Here is a 25,895-nt window from a genome sequence, read left to right on the forward strand (position 1 = left end):
CAGTACCAATCTTTTCATCACTGGATAGTCTGATTTCAGGTTTAGTTTAGTTGTTATGGTAACCAGGTGTTAACAAGACTAAGTTGCCAACTTTAGCTAGATAGAGTGTAGTCTATCCAGCATGCGTCTCTCTCATAGTTATTTTCATTAAAATAATATAGCATTGCATGCATCTTTCATCGCATTTGCAGACTAATGTAAGCCTACTACTCCAAAAGTGATGAGTAGAGTGGCTAGTCAAAATGTAGTAACTCAATCTAATCACTGTGCATGGCTGAGCGCGTAGTGGCATAGGCCTATAGGCTATATCAGAGACCTTTCTTGTCTTTTCTTTGCACGGGAAAAAAGTGGCCTTTAATAATTCCATTTCAGGCAATTCTACTACACTTTGTATGCCTGGAGACATTAGCAGAATCTTCTTTAATACGACAAATCACAGAATAGCCTAGGCCTACTCTGCTGATCCTGACAAACAGATCAATAAAAACTACCTTGTCTTTAATGCAACCATCTAATTTAGGCCTGCAAATAGGGGAGACACAAATTGTACAATATGATGTCCATCTAGACTGGAGGAGGACATATTGTCCAAAAACACTCTAGTGGCAATGACCCAATGATTACTTGTTGAGAAAATGTATGGACATGACAGCATAGGACACAGGCCTCAATGGGATAGGACAACCTGCTGTCTTAACTATTGGTTGTTTCAGATCAACAGTAGATGTCATCTTTATATGACACTAAAACACCTGAATGAATTAAACACAACCAAAAAATCAAGAGCCCTGGTGGTATAGGTAACCTGAAGAAGTGATATTCTAACATCAGGTGTGCTTTGTATTTTTTTATGTACTGTAGGATAAGCTGACGTCTATCAAGAAATTTATGTCGATTGGATTCCCACTGCGAAGATGAGCAATGCGGCTGCAGCATCAGTTTCCTTTTCTACTATTTCATCATTTTCCGGATATTAAAGGAGACATCCCTCAGTTAAACAAAATGGTTATCAGTAAAGCATTATTTTATTAACAATTATTTAATTAATAGATAAAAATATTGAAATTGCATGTGTGCATCCAAATCAATTAAACACTTAGCTGTTTGTTTTCTAGCAAGACTAACATTTGATTCAGGAATAAAGCACTACAAAACATGCTGGGAAATATGCAAACTATTATGTCCATAAAATTCAACCTTGAATTCCCCTGAAAAATTCTCCATCTTGCACTGTCATTTTTTTCAAGAAATAGTCATCCTGAAAGTTCTCACATCAATTTGTTACATTTGTTTGTGTGCAACTATAAACAGTAGGACACAAGGATAGCTTGGTTAAAATGACTACTGAATACTTCTTGTATATGCTAATGGCGAAATATTCTGGATCAATGAAGTAGAAAGGGGTAATATGCCACATGTGGCAAACGGTTGCTGAGTAACCATGTTATTGGCATGCTGGCTGAGTTGCCAAGCGACCAACAGACAGCTTGCAGATGTAAGTCAGCTGTTACATCAGAGGCAGATTTATGAAACAATAGGGTATGCCATGGTGAGGCATGAAATGGATAAGGGCTCTAAATATAGTCCCTAGAGAGGCACTGTTGGTCTGAGAGGCACCAGAAGAAACTGTGTATTGTAATAACGTAGCACAGTTACTATATAATGGTTTGCAATAGATCTCATGCAGCATTTTCCCAAAATGTTATGGAAGACTTAAGTATAACAAACATGCCTCTCCACTCTATTCATGATATTTCTATCTGCAATGTTCCACAATGTTTGCCTAATGAACATGGCCCAGGTGAACACTCTGGCTCCCACAATTACTCACTCTCATTTCCTCAGTCTTTTCCTACTCCTCTTTCTGTCTGCTTTTTGTCCAGCTCCTACTCACACTTCCACTCCTCCTATTCCGCTCTTCCACTCGTCCTACTCCTCCTGCTGACGTCACAGAACACATAACACAGGAATCTATAGCTCAGCTCCATTTCATATGAATTATCTAAACAGGAGCACAGACACTGACGCAGATATAGACGCACACTCAAACACTCAAACACACACACACACACATGTAGAGAATAACAAGCTTCCTTTCTAAATCATAACATAATCTTATTTTAAAGGTGCAATATGCAGAAATCAATCCGCCATTTACTGTTTGCTAAAATTCTAATAGTTTGCCTAATTTCAGTTCATGTGACAAAACAAGCAATACTGTAGAGAATTATTGTACCATTTAAACCTCTGTGAAATATATTTTCAATAACCAAAAATATTGTATTTTCAGTTGTTTGAAGCTGGTGGACAAAAACAAAAGTAAAAGTAGCAAAAACTAAACTTAGAGGAATTTCACCCATCAGGAATCTGGAATTATTTTTATCCTGTCTGAGGCATTTCCAGGTCAGTAAGATGTGTTTCACACATAATTGCCCAGGAGTAAGGAAAGTATGGGCTTCGCTCGTTGAACGATACACCAGAAGCCGTCATAGAGTGTATTGATGGGGAGGGGATGGGGGGGGGGGGGCTTTTTATAAAGGGCGATGGACATTAACAACACAATCCTTTGGGAAAACTGAAAGAACTGACCAGACCACAATGGCTTCAAGTGATTCCTCTCATCAAAATGAATTGTTGCTACATGGTGACATTCAACCATACATGTTTCAACCGGGATATAGCGAAGATGAATCGAAACAAAGAGTTGGATTTAGCTAGAAGCTCAGCTTCTACAGCCGATGCCAGCACCAAAGGTGTAGATGACAAATATGGTCGCTAGCTAAATAAGTTGTTTTTCCTGCAAGCCACATAGCAAGCTAGCTAAGTTTATCTACTGAATCCCATATTGTGTATTGCTGGCTAACATACTAATGTGTTACAGTGCGGGGAAATCTAATTATTTTGTTTTATAACTTAGGTACCTAGTCTAGCTAACTAAGTTAGCTAAACAACTACAGGTAGCCATATCCCACTACTTGCTTGCTTCTGAAACTAAGCAAGGTCAGTCCTGGTCAGTCCTTGGATGGGAGACCACATGCTGATGGAAGTGGTGTTGGATGGCCAGTAGGAGGCACCCTTTCCTCTGGTCTAAAAGAATATCCCAATTCCCTGACATTGCCCTGTGTAGGTTGCTGTTATTGGATGGGATGTTAAACAGGTGTCCTGACTCTCTGTGGTCACTAAAAGATCCCATGACACTTATCGTAAGAGTAGGGGTGTTAACCCTGGTGTCCTGGCTAAATTCCCAATCTGGCTCTCATACCATCATGGTCACCTAATCATTCCCAGCTCACAATTGGTTCATTCATCCCATGTAACTATTCCCCTGGTTGTTGCTGTAAATTAGAATGTGTTCTCAGTCAACTAACCTGGTAAAATAAGGGATAAATAAAAAACCTATGACTAAAAATAGAAGAGGTTTTACAATCGGAGATATATTGTATCTTGATTGTAAAACCTCTTGTCTTTTAAGGCAACTAAACAACTAGCTATGACATTATAACCAGCCACCTTAAGCTAGGTTAACAAGCAAACGTTAGCACATGACTAGAGTTGGCTAGCCAGTTAGTAACAAGTCAGCAGGTGCCAAGCTATGTGCCAGGCCTCATGTTTGTAACTTTTTAGCAAACGTGTAACATCTACAATTGTAAACAGTTTTACTAGTTAACTATGTAACATAATTAACAAGGGATGACATTTGTTATGATTATGACTGTGGATGCATTTCAAAAATCACACAACTATAGCTAATTTTCCCCCAACATCAGACACCACCTAACTTCGGACACTCTCTAGCAGTTTGAGGATTAAATCACCTCGAGCTCAACATTTAAATGGACTGGAAAATAATGGTAAGTTTTGCGACTAAAGACACCCTTCTAGCTAGCTGACCACCGATTTGCATTGTAATTTTTGTAAGTTAAGTTAGCTTTTGAGAGTTTTCAAAAAAATTATATATTTTGTGGGTCACGCTGTATAATGTAAAATTTGACTGCATGATAGACCACAGATCATTTAATATCCAACTTTTTACCTCTGAAATATAGCTAACCGATTCCAGACAAGTATTTTTTTTTAACCGGAAGGCTAGCCAACTATCTAGTAAACATTTCGGATTCAATTTTTTTTTTTTACAAACTTAAAACAGATATATCTTGTTAGTGAACAAAATAGTAAGGTGGCCAATAACTGGGGACCGTATGCCGATAATACGGGACGTATTTCTTTTGCTAAACCGCTTATCAAAAAGCTGATAGTAGTAGTATTTCCACTGAAATGTCAAACATGCTAATTGCTAATCCGTTAGCTAACATTTTTACGACACCAATAATCACAAAAGATTGATGGCTTGATCACAAGATAACACTGATTGAAAGTAATATGTTTCTTAAAAGCTGTTGAATATGGCGATAATACGGGGTGCTACACTAGGCATCACACAGGATTCAAAACAGATGTAAATAACAAGTATAGGCTATCCAGCAAGCTAGCTAGCTAAGTTTACTAGCTAACAGGGAGGAGAAACAATAATACAACAATTTAACTCTTGTAAATCTCTCAAACTGATGAGCTGGTTTTACTATATAAAAAAATATTTGCCTAAGCATGCCTGTTAGACATGGCTGTAGCTTGATACTGTCTGCCTACCTACCTAGGTACATGTTAATGGTCTGGTCACTATGTCACCCCCTGGCCTTAGTTATCTTTGTTTTCTGTAACATTTTGGTTAGGTCAGGGTGTAACAGGGGGGATGTTTGTGTATAGTTGTCTCGTCTGGGGTGGTTGTATGGTATAGGGGGTTTTGGTAGAGTGTATGGGTTTGTGTTGAGTGTAGGTGTCTAGGTAAGTCAATGGTTGCCTGAATGGTTCTCAATCAGAGACAGCTGTCATTCATTGTCTCTGATTGGGAGCCATATTCAAGGCAGCCATAGGCAGTAGGCTTTTGTGGGTAATTGTTTATGTGTAGTGTTTAGTGTCAGCACTATTTTGTTTGATATAGCTTCACGGTCGTCTTTTTGATCGTCTTCATAATAAAAGAAGATGTCTTTCTATCACGCTGCGCCTTGGTCCACTCTGCCTCATTACGACGATCGTTACACACTATGTAAAGGTTGAGGGTTATACCATATTTATTTCTATTAGTCTAAATGTAATCTCTGTGCCTGTCCACATGTATGCATGTTCAACTAGTCTACGCTAACGTTAAGTTGGAAATTAATCTGAAGGTTCCTTTCGGATCGTTACATATTCTATCCCAAAAAAAGAGCCAATTATACTGATTATTCAGGGGTGACCAACCGGCTCGATTCGGTCTTATGTAGCAACATGCTACAACATGGTATATCATACATTGCATTTGATGAACAATGGGAAAGTAATTCTGCTTTGAAAGTTGATGAACTTGTAACCTCACTTTTAAAAAAATAGCCTTTGAATATTTTAGTACCAACTGGAGAGCTCTTCTTTGTCTACACCCATTCTGCATGGTGAACATCCTAGAAGCTTTAGCCCGACCCATCTCTTTAACGGTTGAATTGAGCGTTCCGTACTAACAACAGCCGTCAAGCACCCAAGCTAACTGGCTAACTTGCTAGCTACTTCTGTACACAAATGAGAGAACAGTTCACTGAACATTACTCGCTCGAGCAGAGCTGGTTAGGCTGTTTTCATGTTATCCAGAGCTTTTGTGCAACTTGTTGGTGACTGCAACTGTGCTGTCAGATTGTTCGTTCAAAAATTCAGAGCGTTTTGCTCTCGGAGCGTTCAGAGCGCACATTGGATGCTCTGGCCGATGAGAAGGGTTGATCCGAGTGTTCAGACCTCACAATGGCAGTTAAGCACCCAAGCTTGCTAGCTACTTCCAGACACAAATGAGAGAACAACCCAATCTGACCATTTTACTCGCTCTAGCAGAGCTGGATAGGCTGTTTTCATGTTATCCAGAGCGTTGCTGACTGTAACTGTGCTTCTGGCAACAATTGAATTATGTTTTTTGGCTGGCGTTTACTGACACCGGCCATATTCAGCAGGTGATGAACGTTCGGAAATGAATCACTTATTCTGCGCTCTGGCACACTCAGACAAGGGTGCTCTGAAATTGGAGTAGATGGCCTGACTGAATTTACAAACACAACCGAAATGGTTACTTGCATAGTGGAGTATTTTGTTAAGACATGTAACTAGCTAGCTAGGTAAACAATGAGCCATAATCCTAACTCATGATGTTACTACCCTGCCTGAATCTGCAGGTCGGTAACCAACCAGGTTCAAAGTTAACTAGCTAATATTAGGCTATAGATAGCCAAGCAAATTACTCTGAGATACTAATTAGAAACGTTTAATATCTGAAAATTTAGCTAGCTAGACTATCTTACCAGCATACTTCATGGATGGACGCTTCTCCCTGTCACGGATACCATGGTTGCCCTTAGTCTGAAGGTGTAATCCAGAGACAGATGTTTTCTCCATCTCCTTAGCTATCATACTCAGTCCTCCAGAAAGTGGAGATGGACGCTTATATACAGTTGAAGTCGAAAGTTTACATATAGCTTAGCCAAATACATTTAATCTCAGTTTTTCACAATTCCTGACATTTAATCCTAGTAAATAATCTCTGTTTTAGGTCAGTTAGGATCACCACTTTATTTTAAGAATGTGAAATGTCAGAATAATAGTAGAGAGAATGATTTACTTTCATCACATTCCCAGTGGGTCAGAAGTTTACATACACTCAATTAGTCTTTGGTAGCATTGCCTTTAAATTGTTTAACTTAGGTCAAACATTTTGGGTAGCCTTCCACAAGCTTCCCACAATAAGTTGGTTGAATTTTGGCCCATTCTTCCTGACAGAGCTGGTGTAACTGAGTCAGATTGGTAGGCCTCCTTGCTCGCACACGCTTTTTCAGTTCTGCCCACAAATTTTCTGTAGGATTGAGGTCAGGGCTTTGTGATGGCCACTCCAATGCCTTGACTTTGTTGTCCTTAATCCATGTTGCCACAACTTTGGAAGTATGCTTGGGGTCATTGTCCATTTGGAAGACCCATTTGCAACCAAGTTTTAACTTCCTGACTGATGTTTTGAGATGTTGCTTCAATATATCCACATAATTTTCCTCCTCATGAAGCCATCTATTTTGTCAAATGCACCAGGCCCTCCTGCAGCAAAGCACCACCACAACATGATGCTGTCCATGCTTCACGGTTGGGATGGTGTTCTTTGGCTTGCAAGCCTCCCCCTTTTTCCTCCAAACATAACAATGGTCATTATGGCCAAACAGTTCTATTTTGGTTTCATCAGACCAACAGACATTTCTCCAAAAAGTACGAACTTTGTTCCAATGTACGGTTGCATACCGTAGTCTGGATTTTTTTAATGGGTGTTTTGGAGCAGTGGCTTCTTCTTCGTTGAGCGGCCTTTAAGGTTATGTCGATATAGGACTCGTTATAGAGTGGATATAGATACTTTTGTACCTGTTTCCTCCAGCATCTTCACAAGGTCCTTTGCTGTTGTTCTGGGATTGATTTGCACTTTTCGCACCAAAGAATGTTCATCTCTAGGAGACAGAACGCATCTCTTGCCTGAGCGGTATGACAGCTGTGTGGTCCCATGGTGTTTATACTTGCGTACTATTGTTTGTACAGATGAATGTTGTACCTTCAGGCGTTTGGAAATTGCTCCCAAGGATGAACCAGGCTTGTGGAGATCTACAATTTTTTTTCTGAGGTCTTGGCTGATTTCTTTTGATTTTCCCATGTCAAGCAAAGAGGCGCTGAGTTTGAAGGTAGGTCTTGAAATACATCCACAGGTACACCTCCAATTGACTCAAATGATGTCAATTAGCCTATCAGAAGCTTCTAAAGCCATGACATAATTTTCTGGAATTTTCCAAGCTGTTTAAAGGCACAGTCAACTTAGTGTATGTAAACTTCTGACCCACTGGAATTGTGATACAGTGAATTATATGTGAAATAATCTGTCTATAAAAATGTTGAAAAAATGACTTGTGTCATGCACAAAGTAGATGTCCTAACCGACTTGCTAAAACTATGGTTTGTTAACTAGAAATGTGTGGAGTTTTTGACTCATGTGCGGGACATAAAGTCTTCATTTCAAACCCCAGACATCATCCAGAAAATTATTCTGGACTGCACTAATTTGGAGGGAAGGCGTGTTTTTGAAGAGAGATGGAAGGAGATAGACAAAACTCATTTACATGCATACTTTGGGGTTATTAGTCTTGCTGGTGTTTTCAGATCCAATGGGGAATCCACAGAATCCCTGTGTGAAACATCAAACTGTCAGAGAACTCTTCAATGCAACATTGTCTCTGGAAAACGTCCACATTATTTCCAGGATGGCCGCTGCCCCTTCAGGCAGTACATACCGTCTAAACCTGCAAAATATAATATCAAGATCTGGGCTGCCTGTGATGCTGCTTCATCATATGTCTGGAACTTGCAAGTGTATACGGGGAAGCCAGAGGGAGGAGCCCCTGAGAAGAACCAAGCAATGCGGGTTGTCCTGGATGTGACACAGGGACTCCGTGGCCACAACATCACATGCAATAACTTTTTTACTTCGCACAAGCTGTGACAGGAGCTCCTCAAGAGGAAGCTGACGATGGTAGGAACAGTACGAAAAAACAAGCCAGAGCTCCCACCTCAGCTGTTGAATACACAGAACAGGCCTATCAATTCCTCTAAGTTTGTGTTCACGGCCGACATGTCCCTAGTGTCCTACGTGCGAAAGAAAGACAAAAATGTGGTACTCATGAGTACGCTGCATAGCGATAGGAGAATCTGTGGCCAGGAACATCAAATAACAGAAATCAAAATAGATTACAATGCCACGAAAAGAGGAGTGGACAATTTAAACAAGCTGGTGACTGGCTACAGCTGCAAAAGAAGAACCCTACGCTAGCCACTTGTTATATTCTTTGACAAACGCGTTTGTCATCTGGATTGCGTTGAACCCAGATTGGAACAGAGGGAAGCTCCAGAGGAGACGGATCTTTCTCGAGGAGCTGGGCAAGTCTTTGGTAGGACCTCAAATCAACATATCTCAAGGACCCCAGCTTCTGCAGCCATCATGAGGAGGATTGAGGAGTAGGATGTTGGTGCCCCATCCGCCCGACCCACAGATCCAACAACTCCAATATCGGAAGTAAGTGTGAGTGATGTTGATGCATGCGGGTGTGACTGACTCTCCTACCTTGGCCTGCTGTAACTATATATGTGAGTGAGTGAGATGTTAGTAAAATTCCTGAACTAAGTGTTTTCATCATTCTAGACTGCAGCCGGTAGCAACAAGAAGAAGCGCTGCGATGTGTGTGGACCCAAGAAGGACGGGAAGACACAGTACACATGCATCAAGTGCAAGAAATACATTTGCAACACACACACTGTAAAACTATATCCCTCATGTGGTGTGTAGACCGGCCTTCATTTGTGTTCAATGGGGCTCATTTATAATTTCCATTAAATAATGTGTCCTTCCAATTTGTTCAGTTCAAAGCAATAAACATCAATAGTCAACCCGGGCCTCCCGGGTGGCGCAGTGGTCTAGGGCACTGCATCGCAGTGCTAGCTGCGCCACCAGAGTCTCTGGGTTCACGCCCAGGCTCTGTCGCAGCTGGCCGCAACCGGGAGGTCCGTGGGGGCGACGCACAATTGGCATAGCGTCGTTAGGGAGGGTTTGGTCGGTAGGGATATCCTTGTCTCAGTATGTAAAATGTAATAAAATGTGTGCACTCTACTCTAAGTCGCTCTGGATAAGAGTGTCTGCTAAATGACTAAAATGTAAATGTAATGTGATGAAAACCTTGTTTAACTTCTTTATGATAGGGGCACTGCCTCCTACTCTGTCCAAGATGCTAATATATGCATATTATTATTACTATTGGATAGAAAACACTCTGAAGTTTCTAGAACTGTTTGAATGATGTCTGTGAGTATAACAGAACTCATATGGCAGGCAAAAACCTGAGAAAAATTCAAACAGGAAGTGAAAATTCTGAGACTGGTCGATGTTAAAGTCATCGCCTCAATTCCCTGTAATATATGGATCTGTTTGCACTTCCTACGCCTTCCACTAGATGTCACCAGTCTGTAGAACGCTGAATGAAGCCTCTAGTGTGATGTGGGGCCGGATGGGAGGTGTTTCAGTCATTGGTCTGGCAGATTGCCAGTTCTTGCTCACGCGCTTTCCTCATGATATCGCCATGCGTTCCATTACTTATAGAGACTGAAAAGAATTCTCCGGTTGGAACCTTATTGGATATAAATGATAACAACATCCTGAAGATTGATTCTCTACTAAGTTTGACCAGTTTATTCGACTTGTAATATAACTTTTTGAAGTTTTCGTCCATCGTTTGCCTGCATCTGCGCGAGCGTTTGGACACGTGTACTACACATGCTAGCAAAAGTAGCTAATTGGACATAAGTAATGGACATTATCGAACAAAACAACGATTTATTGTGGAACTAGGATTCCTGGCAGTGCATTCTGATGAACATAATCAAAGGTAAGGGAATATTTATTATGTAATTTCGTATGTCTGTTGACTCCAACATGGCGGAGAAAGGTTGTTAAATCTGAGCGCCGTCTCAGATTATTGCATGGTTTGCTTTTTACGTAAAGTTTTTTTTAGATCTGACACAGCGGTTGCAATAATAACCTCTTGATGCTAGGGGTCAGATTATTTTTTTAATTTTTAAATAACGTTTAAATAACTAAGTTAAGAACAAGTGTATTTTTAATTATGTGTAAAACATGTATCTTTCATCGAAGTTTATGATGAGTATTTCTGTTATTTGACGTGGCTCTGCAATTACTCCGGATATTTTGGAGGAATTTCTGAACAATGTAAACCGAGATTTGTGGATATAAATATGTACATTATCAAACAAAACATAAATGTATTGTGTAACATGATGTCCTATGAGTGTCATCTGATGAAGATCATCAAAGGTTAGTGATTCATTTTATCTCTATTTCTGCTTTTTGTGACTACTATCTTTTGCTGGGAAAATGGTTGTGTTTTTCTGTGGCTATGTACTTAGCTAACATATTGCACTTCCCAAGGCTTCCACTAGATGTCAACAGTCTTTAGAACCTTGTTTCAGGCTTCTACTGTGAAGGGGGAGCGAATAAGAGCTGTTTGACTAAGCGGTCTGGCAGAAGGCTATGAGCTAAATCATGCGCGCGGCCCTGAGAGCGAGCTGCGTTCCCTTTCATTTCTAAAGACAAAGGAATTGTCCGGTTGAAACATTATTGAAGATTTATGATAAAAACATCCTAATGATTGATTCTATACATCGTTTGACATGTTTCTATGAACTGTAATATAACTTTTTGGACTTTTCGTCTGGACTTTCGCCTGGACTTGCCCGTGCCTCTTGAATTTGGATTTGTGAACTAAACGCGCAAACAAAAAGGAGGTATTTGGACATAAATTATGGATTTTATCGAACAAAACAAACATTTATTGTGGAACTGGGATTCCTGGGAGTGCATTCTGATGAAGATCATCAAAGGTAAGTGAATATTTATAACGCTACTTCTGACTTTTACTGACTCCACAACATGGCGGGTATCTGTATGGCTTGTTTTTGTGTCTGAGCGCTGTACTCAGATTATTGCATGGTGTGCTTTTTCCGTAAAGCTTTTTTGAAATCTGACACGGCGGTTGCATTAAGGAGAAGTATATCTTTAATTCTGTGCATAACACTTGTATCTTTTATCAAAGTTTATGATGATTATTTCTGTAAATTGATGTGGCTCTCTGCAAATTCGCCGGATTTTTTAATGCAAAACATTACTGAACATAACACGCCAATGTAAACTTACATGAAGTCCTATGAGTGCCATCTGGTGAAGATCATCAAGGGTTAGTGATTCATTTCATCTCTGTTTCTGCTTTTTGTGACTCATCTCTTTGGCTGGAAAATGGCTGTATGTTTTTGTGACTAGGCTCTGACCTAACAATCATATGGAATGCTTTCGCTCTAAAGCCTTTTTGAAATCGGACACAATGGGTAGATTAACAAGAAGTTAAGCTTTAATTTGGTGTATTGCACTTGTAAATGTATGAAAGTTAAATATTTCAAAAAATATATTTCAATCCGCCTTTTCAGCAGATGTTGTCGAGGGGTTCCGCTAGCCTTATTAAGGGGAATTCAAGTTTAAATCTCATGGACACAATAATTTGCATATGTCCCAGGATGCTTTGCAGTGCCACAATTCCAACTCCAAATGTTAGTTTTGATTGAAAACAAACATCTTACCTGTTAATGGGTCCAGCTTCAGTCAGTTGATTATAGCCATCCTTTATGCTTGTTCTAGTCGAGCAGGTTAGTCTCCTATTCAGAGGACCCCCACTTTTGTTAGTGTCTTATTGGTCAAGGTCACACCAAATACTTAGCACCACATCTCATTCAGCCTATCAGCAGCCTTGATTCCCGGGACTTCAGTTTCAGTTGGTCTATGACCCCAACACGCTGTGTGCTCAGAAACGTGCTTTCCCAATCCTGATGAGCACTTCCACAGTTTTCCCTCCTGCTGAACTTTTCCTCTTGTGGACTGAATCCCTGTATGTCTGATGTTTAATTGTGCATGCATCTAAATGACCACATAGTTAATGTCAGTTATCAATGGACATGATTCTCAGATATCTGAACCATGAGTGGTCAAATGTGTGTGTGATGTGTGAGTGTGGACATCTTCCATTAAACTCCCCTTAACCTGGACATCTGCCTCATCCTTGTTCTGACTGGACATTCTGTAGTGGTTGCTACCGGCCTTAAGCCAGTACCTAAGGTTTCTAATTATATTATATTCATGGTCCTTTGATTCTCTACAACCCTACACCTTTTTTTCCTGCTGTGAATACACATATGGAATTTAAATGTGCTTTCCTAATCACCAAATAATTGTAAATAAAATAATTTAACTACATAATGTAAAAACATATGTCAAATTGATGTCAAATTGATGTTGAATATAAGAGCCAGATGCTCTCTTAATTCTACCCAGATGAGTTTCAGTGGTCTGGGGTGCAGGCTTCAAACTTGTAGCTGATGAGAGTCAAAGTGGTTCAATTCCACCTTCTGGGCAACACTGAAAATATGTCTGCTTTCCTCTGAGAAAAAAGAATTAAATAATTGGCAAGATGGTTATGGAAAACAGCCGAAATGGAATGAATTGCAATAACAGAACTGTATTAAAATGCACTTCAATCTAAAAAGCAATTATCACATTCCCTTTTCAAAGCAAAAAACCCAGTCTTCACACAAGTTTTACTACAAACACTATTAGACACAGTCAAGATTGCATTTGTGTAACAGCAGATGTGAGATGCATCAATACAAGATATGTAACCTACCTCAGTTACCTCACACTGTATGCACATGATGTGGGTTCAGCTATGCCTATCGCTTACAGTTCAACTATATATACAGTGCATTCGGAAAGTATTCAGACCCCTTGACATTTTCATATTTTTTTTACATTACAGCCTTATTCTAAAATGTATTAAATAAATAAATAATCCTCATCAATCTACACACAATACCGCAGGCTTTTAGACATTTTTGCAAATGTATTAAAAATAAAAAACAGAAATACCTTATTTACATAAGTATTCAGACCCTTTGCTATGACTCAAAATTGAGCTCAGGTGCATCCTGTTTTCATTAATCATCCTTGAGATTTTTCTACAACTTGATTGGAGTCCACCTGTGGTAAATTCAATTGATTGGACATGATTTGGAAAGAAACACACCTGTCTATGTGAGTTCCCACAGTTGACAGTGCATGTCAGAGCAAAAACCAATCGATGAGGTCAAAGGAATTGTCTGTAGAGCTCCGAGACAGGATCGTGTTGAGGCATAGATCTGGGGAATGATACCAAAAAATGTCTGCAGCATTGACGATCCCCAAGAACACTGTGGCCTCCATCATTCTGAAATGGAAGAAGTTTGGAACCACCAAGACTTCATAGAGCTGTCCGCCCGGCCAAACTGAGCAATCGGGAGAGAAGGGCCTTGGTCAGGGAGGTGAACAAGAATCCAATGGTCACTGACAGAGCTCCAGAGTTCCTCTGTGGAGATGGGAGAATCTTCCAGAAGGACAACCATCTCTGCAGCACTTCACCAATCAGGCCTTTATGGTAGAGTGGCCAGACAGAAGCCACTCCTCAGTAACATTTCAGTTTTTATTTTTAATACATTTTCCAAAATTAAAAAAAAATCACAGTTTTTTCTTTCTCATTATGTGGAGATTGATGAGGACAAAAAAATACTATTTGATCAATTTTAGAATAAGGCTGTAATGTAACAAAATTTGGAAAACGTCAAGGGGTCTGAATACTTTCCAAATGCATTGTATAAATGCAGATGCCAAGTTGGCAGTGAGGGATTTAGGTCTCCACTGATGAAAACATATAAAACAAACACATATAAAATTTGATTTGTTGTGGCCTATTAATAATGTGAGACACGGTGTGCTGTGGTCAAGACTCTGGGAACACCATGTTCTCCTTAAATAATACAAGAACAGCAGCCAGGGTTTAAGACCCTCCACGGATACACCCTGTGCCCTGCCATTGTCTGCTCTGAAAAGAGGAGCATGTTAATCACACATAAAGCCCAGAGTTGAGCAGAGGGTCTGGTGAGCTCAGAATGAATGCACACCATCCCAATAGGTGTAATTGTGGTCAGAAAGAGAAAGGCTAAACACACACACACACCACACACACACACACTGGGAATCACTTTTCTCCTTTACAGAGAAATTCCGACTTAAATTTTTATATTCACATTTTTTTAACACTCTTCTATCACTCAATATTTAATTATGTTTCCTATCTACTGTTCCTCTGGACAACACAATGCAGACAATCTCAGTCTGTTGTGAGGGGAGGCTAAATGCCGAAGGGAGAGAACAAAAGACTGCTGTAAATTAAAGCTCATCCACTTTACATAATGAGGGAGAAGGACATATAAAAGAAGACAGCCTTGAGGTCCAGCTGAAAAAGTCCTAGAGAGAAGAAATAAAATATGTGTGCTTAAATACAGCAGTTATATGGCAATAACCACATCCAACCTCTGCTTACATCCACTTGCTTCTGTCCAGATTTTTACTCTGATTTCACAATTCATTCGCGGTTTCCTGTTTCCTGAGCGACATGTTATTTTATCTGAAGCCCGAAGAAGCTAAGCTTACAGCTCTCATCTCTGCAGCGCTGGACGGAAACACTCTTCTATGTGACGTCAATTAAACCATGGTAGCTACCCACACACTTCAGCTCTGACGGCAATTGTACTTTTTTTGGATGCCTGCGTCAGCAAGACCTTTTTAAAATCACCAAATGGCATACATGGAATCAGTTGACCATATTTGCAATTTCCATGATGTGTTAAAGAGTTTTTCAGACATTGTATTATCACCGAGGTACCGGATCTAGAATGTATCTCATTTGGCTATAAATAAGTTTCAGTCTTCACATTCGCAGCTACCTCCGTCTCCCCGTGCGCCTAGACGATGACGTGCTCATCCAGGCAGAACGATAGATTTTAACAGCGTCACTTCATAAAATATAGTCTTTCTATTGGCAAATTAACTATTTAATTGGTACTAGTAAACAGCGACTAAATAATTAGAGTTTTGTCCACTGCATTCTGAGTGTTTGTTGGCTCGTGGAACACACGGACCATGCATCTGAACCACTCCGCGGACCACGAGACCACTCTCCGTGGCGGGAAAAGGGGTCAGCTCGAGCTCTCCTCCGACGCCATCAATAGTTGGGCATCCTCAAAATCCCAACAGGTATTCGTATGCCTATTCTACCTAAATTAAAATTACACGTTTGCTTCAAATAGCATACTTTGGGGAAAAAAATACCATATATAGCCTATATTGATTCGTTGATTAATTATGATAAAATGGAAATGAAGTGTAGGCAAATAGGCTAAGGCAACAATTTAATTATTGAGTAGTACTACTTGTAAACAAGCTAAGACTGAGGCAGCCATAGCCTACCACTTTATAATGCAAAAGCTCATGTAGCCTACTGTGTTTCAATTGTTATTTTTCTCTCCCTCGCCAGTATCCTGTCAAAATGCAGCTACCCAGCAGTTCCTTCATCCCCACCATCAATGCCATCACGTCCAGTCAGGAGCTGCAGTGGATGATCCAGCCAGCCATTCTAGCCTCCAAGCCTGACCACTGCCTACACTCTCACCCCTACCAGCCCCTGGACATCAGCAGTAGCCTGGGGCCTGGGATCCACACAAGGCTCGGGGTAATACGGACAGTGGGCAACACGCATGGAAGGAGCAGGCGTAGTGATCAGGTAACAGTAAGCAAACACACTGTACAGGAAGACAGAGAGGCTTTGACTAAGGGATATGGATATGTTGTTAATATTGTGGATATAATAATGATAAAATATTGTTATTGCAATATACAGTTTTTCACAGTAGATCAAAATATCAATATATTCATACTGCAATATATTTGATTTTTGTAAGTAGCCTATAGCAGTGGTTCCCAACTCTGTACAGCTTTAAACTTTTTCTTGGACGTTGTAATAGTAGAATGTACATGGTGCAATTTCTAAATTGGGTAGTGCATCATCAGTTCCTCTTGTCATCTCAGTCATTCTGAACTTTAGTGAGCTATTTGTCAGAAATGACCAGATCAACTAGCGCATGTCAGCTAATGTTTTTTTTATTTAGGTTTTTAGCCCATATATATTGTTGTACATTTTTTTTTCACTCAAATATCACATGCATACACATTAGGCATGGTCAAATGTGTAGATTTGCAGGAAATAAGCTTACAACCAGCAAAATTCTCTCCAACAACAAGGAGTGTGAACAGTTTGTGTCATGAACAGTGCTTGTGCCTATAGAAATAGATGCTGGAAGGGGGGTCCCGAAGGAAAAGGTTTGGGAACCCCTGGTCTATATTAAGTATCTCATGTTAGAGTTGACAGTTAAAAAAAAATGAATGGCATATCCAGCCGAATGCTGTTTCTCACTGTTTCTCACTGTTTTCCATCAACAGTTGAACCCAGCTGAAGAGGAGAGGAGAAGGTTGAGGAGAGAAAGGAACAAGCTGGCTGCTGCCAAGTGTCGCAACCACAGGAAGGAGCTGGCCGACCAACTGCAAGGAGTGAGTCCAAACAGAGAGAATGACCAGTCAGTCAATACTGTAGCTCTACCTACCTACTGTTTTGTAAGTATAGATGGATGTTGATGGTTATGAACTATGAACTCTGTTGTCTGTCCTATAAGGAGACTGATGAACTGGAGAGAGAGCAGGCCAGCTTGACGACCCAGGTTGAGATGCTCCAGGAGGAAAGAGAGAAGCTGGAGCGCATGCTACTGTCGCATGCCCCAGTGTGTCTACTGGGCTGTGACGGCCATCCCCAGGCCCAGCCACTGCCCCCTCTCGCCCCGACCATGTACCCCACAGCCACCTCCCCCCTGGCCAAACTCCTGAGCCCCCCTCCCGCGATAAAGCAGGAGCCCCAGGAGGAGATGCTGTTCTCCTTTCACCACTATGAACACTGCGCCATCAAACCCACCTATCGCCATGTAGAAGAGTACTGTCCCAGTGTCTTCACCACCCCGTCCATGGTGATCTGCAGCCCAGCCCATTTGGTGGATCTATCCTGTCCCATGCTGTCTCACCATCACCCTAGCCTGGGTGAACAGAATAGGTCTGAGTCCTCATTCCGGGAAGAGGCCCTTCCCAACAACTTGCTCTCCAAGCCTCTCCCTGGTAGTGACATGAGTCTTGAGGATGGACTACTGGGACCACGATTCTCCCCCACCTTGTTGACTCTGTAGGGCAATGATTTACAGTAAAGTGGACACATAATGTACAGCACCATACTGTACTTTAATCACTATGGCATGTTCAGATGCTATTCTTTGAAATACTTGACCAGCAACTGATTTGGTCTGCCTGGTACAATGGAATTAATGGAATCGTCCCAAAAGTACAAATGCCATGCTAAGGCCTAGATTCAATCAGATCAAGTGTTAAACTGTGATAGCAGACACACGAATAATGAATGTTTTTGCTGTCAGAGGTGGAACTGCGTTGGAGCCATCAAATCGGTGAGTAGCTGCTCTCGCGATCACTGTCAAGAAGCCACATCTGTCCCCACTCGCTTTGGAAGTTCAGAGCAAGAAAGTGTAGACTATATATAAATATTTACACTCAAATTGAAAAATAATTAAACTATATAAAGAGGATTTATCAGCCTAATTGATGTGTAGATTCCATCTCACATTCCAGTGTTCCAACTTGGAAACAAGGCTGCATGGGATTTCTGTTAATGTGACTCTGTGAAGCCAATGGCAATGTCCGCTTTAGGTATAATGCCAGGAGCCACTTGTGGATTTGACAGCTCTAACAGCAGTTCCACCTCTGACACAACCCAAACAACCGCTATGCTGATGTCACTAAAGCGGATCTGATTGAATAGAGCACTTTCTCAAGCACAGACTAGGCTATAGTATACTGTCAAGTATATAAAAGTTTTTGACATGTGTATTTTACTGAGCTCTGGAGAGGGTTCTTCCTTTGTAAGAGGAAGATAAAGGTTTAACTAGATATTCTTTGTTAATCAGAAATTAACATCACAATTTACAAGTTTGGCTCTTGTCAATACTTCAATCATATCCATTTTCAAACTAAACATTGATTGACTGGTAGTTTGGTTTGTTAGACGCTAGATGGTGCTGCAAGACATTGCCTTGGCACAACTATAAAGCACTACTGTAAATCACAATGGCAAATATTTATTAACCATTAGTTCTGTTTAGTATTTAATTATTTAATTGCTGTGCCATTTATTAAAGCCAATCTGTATGTAGAAGCCATTTTATGATTTTAAATTGGAGTAATGGGTTGTCACGACAACACTGACTAATTTTCTACAGTCAAATGTGATATGAACACAATGCAACATTACTTACCATACATCTGAGGTAGAAGTGTCAAAGCAATATTGTCATCCACAATGATTTGCTACCATGTTGACCTTTATATTTATCTCATATTGTGTGTTATTCATTCTTGACGGTTTTCATTAGGTTTCAATGTATTATTTGAGGCAGTATAATAAATGAATAGGAAGAGTATTTGTTGTATAGTTTGCTGTGAGAAACATATTTTAAATTCTGAATTGTTGGCAGTATGATCATAATATATAAGACCTCTGTAAGAATACAGACTCTGGGGACAAAACGTCATCTACAGTTGAAGTCGGAAGTTTACGTACACCTTAGCCAAATACATTTCAACTCAGATTTTCACAATTCCTGACATTTAATCCAAGTAAAAATTCCCTGTTTTAGGTCAGTTAGTATCATCACTTTATTTTCAGAATTTGAAATGTCAGAATAATAGTGGAGAGAATGATTAATTTCAACTATTATTTCTTTCATCACATTCCCAGTGGGTCAGAAGTTTACATACACTCAATTAGTCTTTGGTAGCATTGCCTTTAAATTGTTTAACTTGGGTCAAACATTTCGGGGAGCCTTCCACAAGCTTCCCACAATACGTTGGGTGACTTTTGGCCCATTCCTCCTGACAGAGCTGGTGTAACTGAGTCAGGTTTGAAGGCCTCGTTGCTCGCACACGCTTTTTCAGTTCTGCCCACACATTTTCTGTAGGATTGAGGTCAGGGCTTTGTGATGGCCACTCCAATAGCTTGACTTTGTTGTCCTTAAGCCATTTTTCCACAACTTTGGAAGTGTTCTTGGGGTCATTGTCCATTTGGAAAACCCATTTGCAACCAAGCTTTAACTTTCTGACTGATATCTTGAGATGTTGCTTCAATACATCCACATCATTTTCCTCCCCATGACGCCATCTATTTTGTGAAGTGCACCAGTCCCTACTGCAGCACCCCCACAACATGATGCAGCCACCCCCGTGCTTCACGGTTGGGATGGTGTTCTTCAGCTTGCAAGCGTTCCCCTTTTTCCTCCAAACATGACGAGGGTCATTATGACCTGACAGTTCAATTTTTGTTTCATCAGACCAGAGGACATTTCTCCAAAAAGTACGATCTTTGTCCCAATGTGCAGTTGCAAACTGTAGTCTAGCTTTTTTATGACGGTTTTGGAGCACTTCCTTGCTGAGCGGCCTTTCAGGTTATGTCGATTTAGGACTCGTTTACTGTGGATATAGATACTTGTGTACCTGTTTCCTCCAGCATCTTCACAAGGTCATTTGTTGTTGTTCTGGGATTGATTTGCACTTTTCGCACCAAAGTAGGTTCATATCTAGAAGACAGAACACGTCTTCTTCCTGAGCAGTGTGACGGCTGCGTGGTCCCATGGTGTTTATACTTGCGTACTATTGTTTGTACAGATGAACGTGGTACCTTCAGTCATTTGGAAATTGCTCCTAAGGGTGAACCAGGCTTGTGGAGGTCTTCAATTTTCCAAGGTCTTGGCTGATTTCTTTTGATTTTCCCATTATTTCAAGCAGAGGCACACAGTTTGAAGGTAGGCATTGAAATACATCCAGAGGTACACCTCCAATTGACTCAAATTATGTCAATTAGCCTATCAGAAGCTTCCAAAGCCATGACATCATTTTCTAGAATTTTCCAAGCTGTTTAAAGGCACAGTCAACTTAGTGTATGTAAACTTCTGACCCACTAGAATTGTAATACATTGAATTATAAGTGAAGAAATCTGTCTGTAAACAATTGTTGGAAAAATGACTTGTGTCATGCACAAAATGCCAAAACTAAAGTTTGTTAACAAGAAATTTGTTGAGTGGTTGAAAAACAAGTTTTAATGACTCCAACCTAAGTGTATGTAAACTTGACTTCAACTGTACATATGATTCAACTGTAACAGCTACATAAAGCATTATTAAAGCTTTATAATACATTCAACTTGGAAGATGTATGCCACAAATGTACAACTAAACCAGAGGACCAAAAGGCAAAAATCATCTTCATTGTTTGCTTATGAACGTGGTACGTGAATGGTAACATTCAAATAATACAATCAAATCTATATTCCAATCATACGCCATGCGTCTTACTCCGCTGCTGCTTTCAGGTGAGGGAAATTAGCAGTTGTCAGTTCTTCAATTCAATTCAATTCTGTTTGGACTTTAATCTTCAGTGTTGTTGACCTGTAGTCCTGTGTACTGATGCAAATCAGTACATATCACTGTCTATAAATGATTGTGCACTCTTCCCCTCTTCTTAGTGACATGATATTCATCACATACTTCCAGTTGATCTTGCATTTCCCACACACATTATAGAAATCTATTCTCTGCTTCTAGCTTTTTTCTCTCCATCCTTGTAAAGGTACTACAGTGTACTACTGTTATTGTTGCAAAACACTTATGAAAACAGATGAAATCAACATATTGCTGAGCAATCTGTAGATCTCCTGAGCTGGTTACTAAGCAACATATATATATATATATATATATATATATTTATATAGTCTACATCAAAAAAAGGATAATGTATATATATCTTCATCTTTTTTTTGACTCCATGTGGAGTCAACTTACCATTGGAAGAGTAAGGTCAGTCAACACAGTGAGTATATCATAGGTGGCCTACATGTACTACCTAGACTCTAGGTCCTGGAGCAATAGAAGGAACGCTGCAGTGCCAGAGGACCTCGGAGCCCAACCGACACCCTCGTGGAAGGATTTCTACAGTACCAGAGGACCTTGGAGCCCAACCAACACCCTCGTGGAAGGATTTCTACAGTGCCAGAGGTCCTTGGAGAACAAACCGACACCCCTGTGGAAATATTTCTACAGTGCCAGAGGAACTTGGAGCCCAACCAACACCCTCGTGGAAGGATTTCTACAGTGCCAGAGGACCTTGGAGAACAAACAACCCCCCTGTGGAAGGATTTCTTCCTCTGCCCCAAACTCCTCTTTAGGCTGAGGGAAGGGAAGGAGGTTTTGGTTGCATGCTGACAGAAGTGCTAGGACCATTGGACACAACTCATAAGCTTTATTCTCTCTTCATATCAGCAGTAAAAAAGAGAAGAAAAAGTTGTCATATGACCAACAGGAAGAAAAGCTGGATACTGTGGACTATAGATCCCTTCGCTATTCATCAGCATATCATACCAATCTCAGTGTGTTGTTGAGGTGTGTGTTAAAGGAGAAGACCCCATGAAAACCAGTGGACCTCAGGAAGACCCATGTAGACTCCCGTGGACCCCAAGGAAGACTAGCAGACCTCAGGAAGACCCATGTAGACTCCCGTGGACCCAAAGGAAGACTAGCAGACCTCAGGAAGACCCATGTAGACTACTGTTAACCCCAAAGAGGACTAGCAGACCTCAGGAAGACCCATGTAGACTCCTGTGGACCCCTAGGAAGTCTATTGGACCCCAGGAAATATGCAGTGGTCTAAATGTTCCATGCTGTAACGTTTAGGAAGGGAAATAAAGAGAAAAAGCCTAATGCAGCCTGGGAAGTAGGCACCTGAATTGTTTTTCTCCTCCATTCACACTTAATTTCTCTACTTCTTTCCTCTGGTAACTCCTCCTTTCCTTACCTTTCCTAATCTTCTCACCTGTCCTTTAATCTCTTTCACATCCATCACCTGTAATCTCATCACCTCCCTTTTAATCCTCCTCTCCTCACCTTCACTGTCATCCTCATTTCATCTACTCACTGAAGGATGAGAGGGGCCTTTGGGTCTCTTGTGGCATCCTTCAGACGCAGACCGCTACAACACAAACATTTTCCTGATTCTGCATAAGGTAAGTACTGTCGTGACTCTTGCCTCTGTTTAGTGTTAGCAGTATAGTCACGGAACCTTTGCAGAGTTGCAAAGAAAAAGCCATCTCTCAGACTGGCCAATAAAAATAAAAGATTGAGATGGGCAAAAGAACACAGACACTGGACAGAGGAACTGCTTGGAAGGCCAGCATCGCGGAGTCGCCTCGTCACTGATGACATTGAGACTGGTGTTTTGCGGGTACTATTTAATGAAGCTGCCAATTGAGGACTTGTGAGGCTGTAACAGTCCTGACCTGTTTTATGTTGTTTTTATGTGTTTATGGTCAGGGCATGTGTTTTGGGTGGGCAGTCTATGTTATCTGTTTCTATGTTGGTTTTGGTTTGCCTGGTATGGCTCTTGATTAGAGGCAGGTGGTTTGCGTTTTCCTCTAATCAAGAGTCATATTTAGGTAGGGCATTCTCACTGTTTGTTTGTGGGTGATTGTCTCCTGTGATGTCTTCGTTGTGTTCGATGTGTTTTCACTTTCGGAGCTGTTTGGCTGTTCGTGTGTTTCGATGTACGTTCCTGTTCGTGAGTTTACGTTTGTCTATGTAAGTTTATGTTCAGGTTGCGTCAACGTCGTTTTGTTATTTTGTAAGTTTTGAAAGTGTTTTGTTTTGTTTAGTCGACGTCGTATTTGTATTAAAGATGGCTTATTTTCCAACTGCTGCGTTTTGGTCCGTCAATCCCCCATACGATCGTAACAGAATCACCCACCTACAAAATGTGACCAAGCGGTATGGGAATGCTCGACGGAGCAACAGGAACTTCTGGACTTGGGAGGAGATCTTGGACGGTAGAGGACCTTGGGCTCAACCAGGGGAATATCGCCGTCCAAAGGAGGAATTGGAAGCAGCGAAGGCTGAGCGGCGCTGGTATGAGGAGGCAGCGCGACGACGCGGTTGGGAGCCCGTGAGTAAGACCAAAAAATTTCTTGGGGGGGGGCACACGAGGAGTGTGGCAAAGCCGGGTAAGATACCCGAGCAAACTCCCCGTGCTTACCATGGAGGTAGAAGGCGTCGTACTGGTAAGACACCGTGTTATGCGGTAAAGCGCACGGTGTCCCCAGTACGCGTGCTTAGCCCAGTGCGGGCTATTCCACCTTGCCGCACTGGGAGGGCTAGGTTGGGCATCGAGCCGAGTGCCATGAAGCCGGCCCAACGTATCTGGTCTCCAGTACGTCTCCTCGGGCCGGTGTACATGGCACCAGCCTTACAGGTGGTGTCCCCTGTTCGCCTGCATAGGCCAGTGCGGGCTACTCCACCTCGCCGCACTGGCAGGGCTACGGGGTCCATTCAACCTGGTAGGGTTGGGGAGGCTCGGTGCTCAAGAGCACGTGTCCTCCTTCACGGTCCGGTAGACCCGGTGCCACCTCCATGTACCAGTCCTCCGGTGGCAGCCCCCCGTACCAGGCTGTCTCTCCGGGTTCTCTCTCCTGCTGTTTCCTCCTCTCCAGCGCAGCCGGTGCCTAGACCACGCACCAGGCTGTCTCTCCTTCTCCTCCCTACAGAGCTATCTGTCTCCCCAGCGCCATCTGAGCCATCCGTCTCCCCAGCGCCATCTGAGCCATCCGTCTCCCCAGCGCCATCTGAGCCATCCGTCTCCCCAGCGCCATCTGAGCCATCCGTCTCCCCAGCGCCATCTGAGCCATCCGTCTCTCCAGCGCCATCTGAGCCATCCGTCTCCCCAGCGCCGTCTGAGCCATCCGTCTGCCATGAGCCTGCAAAGCCGCCCGTCTGCCATGAGCCTGCAAAGCCGCCCGTCTGCCATGAGCCTACAGAGCCATCCGCCAGACAGGAGCCGCTAGAGCCGTCAGCCAGACAGGAGCCGCTAGAGCCGTCAGCCAGACAGGATCTGCCAGAGCCGCCAACCAGACAGGATCTGCCAGAGCCGCCAACCAGACAGGATCTGCCAGAGCCGCCAACCAGACAGGATCTGCCAGAGCCGCCAACCAGACAGGATCTGCCAGAGCCGCCAACCAGACAGGATCTGCCAGAGCCGCCAACCAGACAGGATCTGCCAGAGCCGCCAGCGAGCCATGAGCAGCCAGAGCCGTCAGAGAGCCATGAGCAGCCAGAGCCGTCAGAGAGCCATGAGCAGCCAGAGCCGTCAGAGAGCCATGAGCAGCCAGAGCCGTCAGCCTGCCATGAGCGTCGAGAGCCGTCAGCCTGCCATGAGCGTCGAGAGCCGTCAGCCTGCCATGAGCGTCGAGAGCCGTCAGCCTGCCATGAGCGTCGAGAGCCGTCAGCCTGCCATGAGCGTCGAGAGCCGTCAGCCTGCCATGAGCGTCGAGAGCCGTCAGCCTGCCATGAGCGTCGAGAGCCGTCAGCCTGCCATGAGCGTAGAGAGCCGTCAGTCTGCCATGAGTGTCGAGAGCCGTCAGCCTGCATGGACCTGCCAGAGCCGTCCAGCCAGGACCTGCCAGAGCCGTCCAAACAGGACCTGCCAGAGTCCTTCAGCTGGGATCTGCCCCTTGTCCCGGTGTTGCCCCTTGTCCCGGTGCTGCCCCTTGTCCCGGTGCTGCCCCTTGTCCCGGTGCTGCCCCTTGTCCCGGTGCTGCCCCTTGTCCCGGTGCTGCCCCTTGTCCCGGTGCTGCCCCTTGTCCCGGTGCTGCCCCTTGTCCCGGTGCTGCCCCTTGTCCCGGTGCTGTCCCTTGTTCCGGTGCTGCCCCTTGTCCCGGTGCTACCCCTTGTCCCGGTGCTGCCCATTGTCCCGGTGCTGCCCCTTGTTCCGGTGCTGGCCGTTTATTTAGGGGAGGGTAGTGTTAGGGTGGTCAGTAGAAGGGGTAGACAGAAGAGGGGAGTGACTATGGTGGTATGGGGACAGCGTCCTGAGCCGGAACCACCACCGTGGTCAACTGCCCACCCGGACCCTCCCCTGGACTTTGTGCTGGTGCGCCCGGCGTGCGCATCTTGAGGGGGGGGTACTGTAACAGTCCTGACCTGTTTTATGTTGTTTTTATGTGTTTATGGTCAGGGCATGTGTTTTGGGTGGGCAGTCTATGTTATCTGTTTCTATGTTGGTTTTGGTTTGCCTGGTATGGCTCTTGATTAGAGGCAGGTGGTTTGCGTTTTCCTCTAATCA

At 42.6% G+C, this 25,895-nt stretch overlaps 1 protein-coding gene and 1 non-coding gene across 2 annotated transcripts; both read left to right on the forward strand.

The window, feature by feature from the left end:
* Positions 1 to 13,030: 13,030 nt before the first annotated feature.
* Positions 13,031 to 13,117, forward strand: trnastop-uca (transfer RNA opal suppressor (anticodon UCA)). Its single transcript has one exon. It is a non-coding gene; the product is annotated as a tRNA-Sec (tRNA).
* Positions 13,118 to 15,088: 1,971 nt separating this feature from the next.
* Positions 15,089 to 21,068, forward strand: LOC129825429 (fos-related antigen 2-like). Its single transcript, XM_055885525.1, has 4 exons — positions 15,089 to 15,829; positions 16,110 to 16,355; positions 17,072 to 17,179; positions 17,302 to 21,068. The coding sequence occupies exons 1-4, from the start codon at positions 15,716 to 15,718 to the stop codon at positions 17,857 to 17,859; spliced, it is 1,026 nt and encodes a 341-aa protein (XP_055741500.1). The 5' UTR covers positions 15,089 to 15,715; the 3' UTR covers positions 17,860 to 21,068.
* Positions 21,069 to 25,895: the final 4,827 nt, after the last annotated feature.

The sequence above is a fragment of the Salvelinus fontinalis genome, chromosome 27 (assembly GCF_029448725.1).
Source record: "Salvelinus fontinalis isolate EN_2023a chromosome 27, ASM2944872v1, whole genome shotgun sequence".
NCBI classification, from domain to species: domain Eukaryota; kingdom Metazoa; phylum Chordata; class Actinopteri; order Salmoniformes; family Salmonidae; genus Salvelinus; species Salvelinus fontinalis.

Bases quoted from the DNA above. Each gene is read 5' to 3' on its own strand.
- LOC129825429 (XM_055885525.1), top strand. From the start codon at position 15,716: ATGCATCTGAACCACTCCGCGGACCACGAGACCACTCTCCGTGGCGGG. The intron at 15,830-16,109 runs GTATTCGTATGC...CTCCCTCGCCAG, and splicing joins CATCCTCAAAATCCCAACAG to TATCCTGTCAAAATGCAGCT. The intron at 17,180-17,301 runs GTGAGTCCAAAC...CTGTCCTATAAG, and splicing joins TGGCCGACCAACTGCAAGGA to GAGACTGATGAACTGGAGAG.